This window comes from Limulus polyphemus, unplaced genomic scaffold, assembly GCF_000517525.1.
Source record: "Limulus polyphemus unplaced genomic scaffold, Limulus_polyphemus-2.1.2 Scaffold326, whole genome shotgun sequence".
Taxonomy (NCBI): domain Eukaryota; kingdom Metazoa; phylum Arthropoda; class Merostomata; order Xiphosura; family Limulidae; genus Limulus; species Limulus polyphemus.
The window spans coordinates 118,781-129,976 of record NW_013665936.1 but is presented as its reverse complement, the minus strand read 5'-3'; the positions used below and the strand labels follow the sequence as shown (position 1 = coordinate 129,976).

General features: G+C 32.9%; 1 protein-coding gene and 1 long non-coding RNA gene across 9 annotated transcripts in view; one reads left to right on the top strand and one right to left on the bottom strand.

The window, feature by feature from the left end:
• Nucleotides 1–11,196, top strand: part of LOC111085311 — a 151,545-nt gene that overhangs the window by 39,040 nt on the left and 101,309 nt on the right. The window lies entirely within an intron of this gene.
• The window catches only part of LOC106457405 (protein C-ets-1-like), a 77,318-nt gene that overhangs the window by 57,770 nt on the left and 8,352 nt on the right, over nt 1–11,196 (bottom strand). For 4 of the 6 annotated variants that reach the window (XM_022383313.1, XM_013916815.2, XM_013916817.2 and 1 more), the window contains one exon: nt 5,333–5,501. The exons of the other annotated variants lie outside the window; for them this stretch is intronic. In XM_022383313.1, coding sequence (XP_022239021.1) covers nt 5,333–5,501 — 169 coding nt within the window. The remainder of the gene's footprint in view (nt 1–5,332; nt 5,502–11,196) is intronic. 6 annotated transcript variants of the gene reach the window in all.

Below are 11,196 nucleotides of genomic sequence, written 5' to 3'. Positions count from 1 at the left end.
AAACGTAGTAGAGAAACAAAGCGAAGAAGCTGTTTATAAACGTAGTAGAGAAACAAAGCGAAGAAGCTGTTTATAAACGTAGTAGAGGAACAAAACGAAGAAGCTGTTTATAAACGTAGTAGAGAAACAAAGCGAGGAAGCTGTTTATAAACGTGGTAGAGGAACAAAGCGAAGAAGCTGTATATAAACGTAGTAGAGGAACAAAGCGAAGAAGCTGTTTATAAACGTGGTAGAAGAAACAAAGCGAAGAAGCTGTTTATAAACGTAGTACAGGAACAAAGCGAAGAAGCTGTTTATAAACGTAGTAGAGAAACAAAGCGAAGAAGCTGTTTATAAACGTAGTACAGGAACAAAGCGAAGAAGCTGTTTATAAACGTGGTAGAGAAACAAAGCGAATTTCAAAATCAAACTACTTTAACTATTCTACTCTCTAAAAATTACTTATCCTACAAAAATGAACTTCTGTGTATTCAAAGTGTATAAAACTTGAATTTTTACGTGTGTGTATGTCTTTTATCTGCTCTTAAAAACTAGTAAACAACAAATTATGAAAGGAAAATGACCGAAAAAGGGAGAGAGAGAGAAGAGGAAAAAAAGTCTGGATGAGGTGTTCTCTTTCATGGAGTCAGCATAAAAGCTTGATTAATGAGTTCCTACTGTCGTGGCGGGAACATCTGTAAATAAGTGCCATAAAACCGATGGAAGATTCCTTTACTGTAAGCTATTTTCCAAAGCTGTGCTGAGTAAAAAAAAAAAAAAGTCACGTTTTTAAAAAAAGAAAACAGCACTAACGACCCCTTTTAACACCATTTCTAAATGCTAAGTATCAATGTATTTGATTTCCCTGAACTGAGCAGTAAATTTATTTAACAACTTTTCTCACATCAAGCTGATTTTTAACAGCTAAAAGTAATATATAACCTATACAAGTTGAAATTATGAGTCATAATTCCAATTCTGAAAGTTAGATTTGGAATTTCATGTCTCTGTACGATTAGGTCTCCCATGCGTTTTAAAATATTTCCCAGAATATACAACCATCAAGTTAAATCGTCTATTTACAAAATTCCACAGAATTAAATTATACTTGTTATGATAATGGTAAATATATTTCACTAATGTAATTTAGTTTGCTGAAATATAAGATGCCAATGAATATATATGAGAGCATGTAACAGATGTGACACATTCGATGGCAATACTGATGCTTTAGGACTTTGGGAGCATAACATCCCCAGGATTTATAACTTTATTTTTTATTTTGTTGCACTGCGTCACTGGCTTTCGCCCGGCATGGCCAAGTGGTTAGGGTGATCGACTCGCAATCTGTGAGTCGCGGGTTTGAATCCCCGTCACACCAAACATGCTCGCCCTTTCATCTGTGGGGGCGTTATAATGTGACGGTCAATCCCACTATTCGTAGCCCAAGAGTTGGCGGTGAGTGGTGATGACTAGTTGCCTTCCCTCTAGTCCGAAACTGCTAAATTAGGGACGGCTAGCGCAGATAGCCCTCGTGTAGCTTTGCGCGTAATCCATAACAAACAATCACTGGCTTTCCGTGTCGAACAAAATAATAAAAGCACACGAGTTCCGTCAGTAACATATACATTCTACATTGTAACAATCTCAAAACATAAAAACTGTCAGAAACCGGAAAGAGGAGGGGAGGTCACGGTCGAATGACCACAGACGTACAAACCAGTGTTTGCTGGCTAGATATTCTGACTAATCTTCATATACAATGCTGGCTTGATAAGTATACGGTTTCTACAACTATAAAACATTTAACTTTTTCATACGTTACGATAACCTCATATACAACACAGGTGGCGTAATATTGGTGGGCTGAACTTCCGGAAAAATAAACGAACCATAATATTAAGCATTTATCTGTCATGTAAATGTAGGAAGTAATGGAAAGAAATGGTAACCTGGTCTGGTTTTTTATGTTATTTTTGTATCTAGGGGATTCTTATTAGCTATTTATGGACATAAGTGAAATATGATAAGTTTTAATACGTTCATTATTATATCCTGTTAATGTCTACATTTTATCACAAAATAACATTAAATAACATTCACATTTTTATGAAAAGACAAAGCATGTTTTAATTGGAACATTTGACTAATCATTTTCCTTGTCCCCCCCCCCCCAATGGATGCTTTAAACATTCAAATGCGCAAAAGGAAAAGGCTTTGACATTTCTTTCTTTATTGAAAACATAGGAAATTAAATGTGGTTTTACTTCTTGCACAAGTCATTATAGTAAATGAATAACTACATTTTTACTAATAAGGCACTTTCACTCCCCTGTGAAAAAAACAGATGAGTAGAAATGTGAATATTTGAAACTAACCTATTCTCTTTATTATGGCTTTTTCATCCTTAATACTTAAAACTAGGAAAATAATGTTCTAACTTTCCTCATAATCATCTGTTTAGACCTTTCATACACAAAACTAGCAATGTACCTTTAGTTTTAGTTTAGTATAGTTGAAAGCTTTTTCTCTAATTAGAAATCTAGTCACATTTGGTTAAATAAAATAAGTGTCACGCATCAAAACATTGTGGAATTTAATATTAGAATATTTCGAATTTGGAGAAGCAGATTTTAGCAAAAATGTTGATTTTGTATAGACGATTAAATTAAGGCTTTCTTGAAAAAGTGATTCTGTACTTCCTGAAACGAGTGCTGGAGAAGTGTTTACTTAACAAAGTAATAAATGTACTGTTTTTAATACCATAGTATAAATGTGAGGCCAGTTTTACTGTCAGTGTAACAGTGTTTGAAACAGCTGTCTTCAAGAGGCTAACCCAATTTTTATTTGATTATAATTTATTTTGAAATTCCCATTTGAAATTATTTTATAGTTTTTTTAATTCTCTTTATATATGCCCAAACCAAAACGTTAAGAAACTTTCTCAGAGAATTCATTAAATACTTAAAGAACCTTGTTTATATATATATATATATATATAAGACTTCTAAAATTAAAACCTGATGCCTCAAACGTTTTGCTGACGATTCTAATTCCAAAATAAAATTTACACCGCAAACTCAGAGATGTTAAGAAATTACATTGGGAAGCACCAGGAATCCACCTGGTTCAAATAAGTGAAATCGTCAAAATTTACAGACTGTTCTTTTAATTCTTGTCCGCAGAATCAAAAACACCAGTGAATTTTACTTATAACATTCTGTCACCAGCTGTTGTTCCTTCAGAGTATGCATACCGTTCTTGCTGCGTATGTACATTTCATTCACATCTTTTTACCCCTCCTGCACGAAACGCACGCTGTGGGATCAATTTACTTCTAGCGCATGCACTCTCCTGCTCGAGAACCCCAAGAGATTTTATCTCCTACTTGGGTTAAAGCCAAAGGGATTTTTTTACGAGATTACAGTATGATCTCAAGCTACGAAAGTAAATTTAGTTCTATAGGTATTTTAATAGATTAAATACAAATAACTGTCAAAAATTTTGACTTTAAAAACAATTAGCTTTGTGAAGCAGCGAACTGTTGTTTCTCCTAAAATATATAATTTTAGTCGAAACGAAGGTTTAGAAACTATTTCTAATCTTAAAATTAGCACTAAAAATATTCACAATAAAACTGAACAAAATGTCATTGAAAACACGTTGGTTACTCTGACAAATTCAACAAAATGTCATTGAAAACACGTTGGTTACTCTGACAAATTCACAAAATGTCATTGAAAACACGTTGGTTACTCTGACAAATTCACAAAATGTCATTGAAAACACGTTGGTTACTCTACAAAATGTCATTGAAAACACGTTGGTTACTCTGACAAATTCAATTTGTGCCGAATTTATGTACACGTACTCTTGTCGTTTTAAACAGATATTGAATATACAGAGAACAAACTCATTATTTCATGTTTTGTAGAATTTGTTAATTTTAACTCTATAGAAACTTGCAGGTACCTTTGTTTGAATGAACATCTATGAATTACGATATTCTACTTACTACTGTATACTGTTTATACAAATAATTTTAGTCCAAGAGAATAATATATTCCAAAATAAGCGTTGCCTATCAGCGACAGATGTTTAATGTTAAAGTTAATCTTTAATAAAAAAGTCATTTGCGTTAGTTGCACAACTTATGCTTTGACCTAATATAAGTTTAAATATAGGCTGCGGAAAAGTAATATAATATCACCTACTTTCAATTTTATATGCCTACAAATTTATACAGAAAAATTTATTCTAGAGGTGCTAATTATTTTCATTTATTTACTTTGAAGAAAATACTTAATGACTGCAACACTTAACGTAAGCTTTAACGAAAATTGTGATACATAAGGAATAGTTCATAGTCAATGATTACACAAAAATGTCAATAACTATTGAAACAACCAATCAGTTACAATGTTGTAAACCAAGCGCCAAAAACTGATGGTGATATGTAAATATGGTATTTATTAATTCTAGTTTAACAGAATATTTTTCAAAAAATCCATAAAACGATCTACTTAATGTAAACTGTTACATCAAGTAAATTCTTACTACATAATAATTCAAATCTTATCACGTAATTATAAATACAAGTAGGACAAAGTTAAAATAAGTACAGAAAACTGAACAGCACGCTTGTTTACAGTCCATATGTTTATCTACGAATTAGGAACACACTTCACATAAAATAATACATTTATAAATAAATATGATACCGTATTCAAATTACTGACTAAGAGATTTCACGTGAAAAATACAACATATGTGAAACAGTCAAGCTTAAGATAATTGTTACAAAAACCTATTTTACTTGAGTAAGGAAGCACATTAAGCTAATATAATAACAGATTGGCAAACAACGATTTATAAGCTTAAGGAAGAATTTTATTGATGGTGGAACATACTACATGTTTCGACAAAACATTGGTCTGTCTTCTTCAGATATGATCATTTCCGTCACAGTTAATATCTGTCTCTTTTGTTTTTGTAACGAGAAATAAACATTATATTGCTTAGTACTGATTATACCTGAAGAAGACAGACCAATGTTCTTTCGAAACATGTAGTATGTTCCATATCAGTAAAATTCTTCCTTCTGCTTATAAATCGTTCTTTGCCTACCTATAAATCTGCTTTAAGTTTTAACTAATAATACATCGTCAATTTTTACTGAAATTCCTCTTCTTTTTAAATCAGAAGAAGTAAAATATAATAATTACGTGAGGCTACTTAAACATATAGATTGTGTTCTGTAGCTTAGGTAGTTTTAAGAATGAAAATGTATATGTAATTTGATGAAATGGAATCGTTTTCTGATGTCAATGTAAATAATACTTTGCTGACTCACCCATCGAACTTTCTTCAGAAAGATCACTCAGAGAAGGCACTTTTTGCATGGATCCAAGGGATCTAGGCACACAAGAATCATCATTGATCACTTCCCGTTTAATAGCATGTGGTGGAATCATAATGTGGGCATTGCAATCACGCGGAACATAGTCCATCTCAAATTTTATCTGAAAAAAAAAAGAGGATATAAATCTATATATTTACGTCACACAAAGTTGCCTCTTGGCATAAATTTAAAGACAAAGTGCACTTCAATTTAAGATAAAAAATAACTTGTTTTTTTCGAATATTCACGCAACGCTAACCAGGGCTACCTGCCCTATCTGTCCCTAATTTTGAATGGATAAAACAGAGAAAAGACAGCTAGTAAACATCAAGCACTGCCGCCAAATTTCGGGCTCCTCTAATTTAACTGGGGGGCTTAACCGCCTCATCATACCGCACTCATGGCCACAAAGGGCAGAGCGCTTTTTTGTTGTTGTTTTATAGCGGTAACGATGTGCAAACCATGGACTCTAGGATCTACAATACGGAATGCTAACCACTAGCCACGCTTGGCCTCATTAATAATCACAACAAGAATTATGAACATTTTGTTACCCTTATGAAATATATTATCTTTAGTAGCCTCGTTACTACACATTGATTATATATATATATATGAAAAATGTTTTCTTTATACAGCAAAAAATCCCTTCTCATGATACCTATTTCGAACTGGCAGAAAACAAAGTAATATAAAAGTGGGTAATCCATTTCTTTAGGCTTTCGAAAACATTCATTATCATAAGCCTGTCAATATGTCCTTAATTCTTTTTTTTATCTTACAATTAAATATCTCGACTAAGTCATTCTCAAAATCAACTTATTCTGCGTCCGAACTTACACAAAAAATAAAAATAATAAACAATTAGTCTGATAATACAATTTCTAGGTCTATGTGCAGAAATCATTATTCACAGCATGTTGTAATTCACTACACTAGTCAATATCTCTATTGTTAAAGCTACTATTTTAAACAACTCTTCATTCCTGAGAAATCCAATTTACATAGATCAGTATGACATATCTTAATAAGGTTGATCAAATATAGTATTTCTTTATACAGAACAAACTAATTTCGAGCTTTAACCAATATATTGTAGTTTTCATTTTGGTTCCAATAATAATTATTTTTTATCTTGTAAGTTCAAGAGCACGAATACTTTTATATATCTAAGTGCACATTTGCTGATTTCAGAAAATTTGATAAAGATCTAAACGAAGTATATCTTTGGCAATAACAATTTGTTCTGATTCTAAATTCATGTTTATTAGAGGTTTCGCGAAATGAATGTGAAACGATTAGAGTATTTAATACTTACGTAGCTTTATTCTCGTAACAATTTAGCATTTAATAAAACACTTTTACTTTGTTTCTCTTCACAGAAATACGGTTTGGTGATTGTATGCGAATTGAATTTCTTGACTGCTCTCATTTTCTTACTTGATGTTTTGGTAACAAATATTTTCATTGTATTAGAAACAACAAATCACAAGCCAAAACCGTTACTAACAATGAAGAGTATAAAAAGGGTTTTTTTTTTCACGTCTTTTTTTATAAACATGTGACAAAGTGACCTCAGGAGCTTTATTTTTCACAGTTACCTAGTCATTCTACAAAATAATTCCAAAATGAATTGCATAAAGTATTTTAGCAAAAATGACATTTTGTTGTCACAAGCACGGAAATCAAATAAAACCTAGTGGTACTAATGTCTAATAGAAATCAGTTGTTTCTGATTATATATAAGAAAATTATAATATGTTAAAATTCATTGTCTTAACGGGCCTGGCATGGTTTGTGGTTATGGCACTCACAATCTGCGGGTCGAAAACTCAAATTCTGTCACCGAACATACTCGCCCTTTCAGCCTTAGTGGCATTATAATGTAACGGTAAATCTCACTTTTCGTTGATAAAAGAGCAAGTAGCCCAAGAGTTGGCAGTGAATGGTGTTGACTAACTGCCCTCTCTCTAGTCTTCCACTTTTAAATTAGGGATGACTAGCACAGTTAGCCCTCGAGTTACTTTGCGCAAAATTCCAAAAACCAAACAAACACCTCTTTAATAGATTTGTACGATTAATCAAATTAATACAAAATAATACACAAGCAAGTAGAAATAAGTTTCACGTCTTATACCAAGCCATGACATTACTGACTAGGAACATATAGCAATAGCCTACTCACTAATTAGCATCGAGGGCGTTTTATTAGGGCTTTTATTTTTGATGTTACATTTCAATGATCACCAAACATCGAAGAAGCAATGTTAATATTAATAACATACTATTAGACCTATAATAATGGCTGGAGACGGTTTAAATGGGTAATGAAGAAAAACTCACACACATTCAATGGCGTTCTTAATTAAAGTGTCAAAGTTGGATTAGTCTTAAGAGCACCTTTTCTGCAAATAGTATCATATTCATATGACATGAAAATATCTGAATAGCTTTTATCTTCGTTTTGGTAAAACATACGATTTCAGAAATTTGTCAGCTATTTTCTGTGTGTGTGTGTGTATGCAGACCTGGATAAATACATTTAAACATCTATCTACCTGTTTTATAAATATATAAAGCATACTTATGATTTTATTATTTTACACACTTCATATAAGTTTGTTTACTGGATTACTGTGAAGCACTTCAGGCTTCCTTCTCTCAGGACAAATTTCTTGAGAACAGCACAATCAAAGAATTAACCAGAACTGTACATATTAAGAATGAAACAGAACTTCATAGGTTAAGAATCAAACAGAGCTATACACGTTAAGAATAACAAACAACTGTAGACGTTAAGAATAAAGCAGAGCTATACACGTTAAGAATAACAAACAACTGTAGACGTTAAGAATGAAACAGAGCTATACAGTTAAGAATAACAAACAACTGTAGACGTTAAGAATCAAACAGAGCTATACACGTTAAGAATAACAAACAACTGTAGACGTTAAGAATCAAACAGAGCTGTACACGTTAAGAATAACAAACAACTGTAGACATTAAGAATCAAACAGAGCTATACACGTTAAGAATAACAAACAACTGTAGACGTTAAGAATCAAACAGAGCTATACACGTTAAGAATAAAAAACAACTGTAGACGTTAAGAATCAAACAGAACTGTACACGTCAAGAATGAAACAGAACTTCATAGGTTAAGAATCAAACAGAGCTATACACGTTAAGAATAACAAACAACTGTAAACGTTAAGAATCAAATAGAACTGTGGACGCTAAGAATAAAGAGAGAACAGTACATGTTAAGAATAAAAAAAAGAATTATACATATTAAGAATATAAAATAATCGTAGACTTTAAGAATCAAACAGAAGTGTCGATGTTAAGAATAAAGAGAGAAACGCACACGTTAAAAATGAAACGTAAGTCTATAGGGACTTAAAAACATTCTCCTATTGGTCAGTAGCCAGCTGAAGGACATTATAGTCTACCTGGTGTGGTGATACATGATATGATATAGAGAATGACAACACAAGCTAAATCGTAGAGTACTTTGGCCACGTGTTTTGAGCCAAACTGGCACTTATTCAGAACCAATAATATATTTAGAATCAGTATAATAATACTGAAAAAAAAGAAACATATGGTATATTCCCATACATAAATACGCTGAGTTCACTTCGTTACCGTTGTATTAACACGGATAATATGATGCTGTTAATTGAAATGTTAAGTAATTATTTGATTATTATTAAACACATTAATATCTTGAATAAATCTACTCATAACAATGCATCTGTACGTCAATACCGTTTGTTTATGCATTCTTTACTGCTTATGTCACACCACCAAATGGGTGTGGTTATTGTGTTCTTTTTAAGCACAGATGGCCTCCATGAGTAAGAAAGCAAGTATTTAAGTTTATTAACATTCATCTACATGGACGACAAGCATACTTCAGTACAAGAAGCTTAAGAATAACGACAGAACGAAACGTTTATAATCAACTTCTGTTTCTGATAATGTTTATTTGTATAATCAAATATTAGTAATCTATAAATTTCTTTCATTTACGAAGAGAAACAGTTGGTAACATATTTTATGGCTTCAAATGTGCCAGAAAGCAGAAGAAAAATAAGAAGATTAATTAATGTACTCTTCTTTAAATTAAATGATATACTAGTAAGTTTGTTGAATTTCGCGCAAAGCTGTTCGAAAGCTATCTGCGCTAGCCATCCCTAAATTTGAAGTGATATACTAGAGGGAAGGCAACTAGGCAACACCAGCCACCGCCAACTCTTGAGCTTCTCTTTATCAATGAATAATTGGATTGAACTTCACATTGTAACGCCCTCACGGCTAAAAGGGTGAGCATGTTCGGCGACGGGGTTTGATCGCACGATTCGCAGATTGCGAGTCAAGCGCCCTAACTACCGAGCCATGCCAGGCCAATATATAATAATAAAACGAGAGCTTAATATATTAACAAATGCAGATTAAAAACTTACATATGCAGCTAAGCAACTCTTTGCTTTGAAATATTATTAGAAATGAATATTTATTTTACAGTGTTTTACTAACCTTGTGAATTACTCTAAAAGTACCGATCTTAGCGATCGCGAGGCCCGAAAGAATCAGGGTAATCAGAATATATTAAGAACTAAGAAGCTTCGCGCTAAATAGGGTTTAGTTTTGTTTAAAACAATAACAACTAAGATTAATATTGGGTTCATTTTAAGGGATTAAAAATCTAATAGCAAAATAAAAATAAGCATATTATATTTGTCTGGAATAGCCCGAGGCCTCACGCAGTCACTTGTCTAACAGGTACTGACTGTAGTTTTTGTATATCAAACTTGGCCTTGACATATTATTGTTTCCTGTACATGTTGGTTGGGTTACTCCTGAGGGTGACACCACATTCACGTAAAGGTTGTAGTTGTTGGTTAGGTGCATGCGCTAGTATCTCTCGAACTCATTGAAATGTAACAGACTTTCATTTTCAGTTGAAAGAAAATCGTGTTGTTACAGTTTAAAGTATTATACCATCTTTAATAGTGTAATACATTTTGAAGGACTTGTAAAGTCACACTTATAGACGTACATTAATTGATACAGGAACCAATAAAACTTTATGACTCAGATAAATCAAGCGATTCAAATATAAAGCGTAAAGTTTGCGAATAAAATTTATAATTTCATTCTTTAAACGTTTTGTTTTGCTCTGTTTCGATCTCTTCATATTCTAGTTTTATAACTCTTCAGACTACAATGATCCACTGGACGTAGAGAATAATAATTTTAAGCGAATGTTCCCATTTAGCTGGCAATTAATTAACTAGCTTATAACAGATTGTTTTAAAACAAAATCATCTAAATAATGGACAACAGGTCTCCAAGCATAAGGATAGCATCGTCCACATATGCACTTATTTAATTTATATTTCACCAAGCTGAATTCCACGGATTTGTCGTAAGTTATCTTCAGCTGCAAGAAGAAAGATGTCGGTACTGAGTGGGCTTCTTTGTGTTATCTTCAGCTACAAGAAGAAAGATGTCGGTACTGAGTGGGCTTCTTAGTGTTATCTTCAGCTGAAAGAAGAAAGATGTCGGTACTGAGTGGGCTTCTTTGTCGTAGGTTATCTTCAGCTGCAAGAAGAAAGATGTCGGTACTGAGTGGGCTTCTTTGTCGTAGGTTATCTTCAGCTGCAAGAAGAAAGATGTCGGTACTGAGTGGGCTTCTTTGTCGTAAGTTATCTTCAGCTGCAAGAAGAAAGATGTCGGTACTGAGTGGGCTTCTTTGTCGTAAGTTATCTTCAGCTGCAAGAAGAAAGATGTCGGTACTGAGTGGGCTT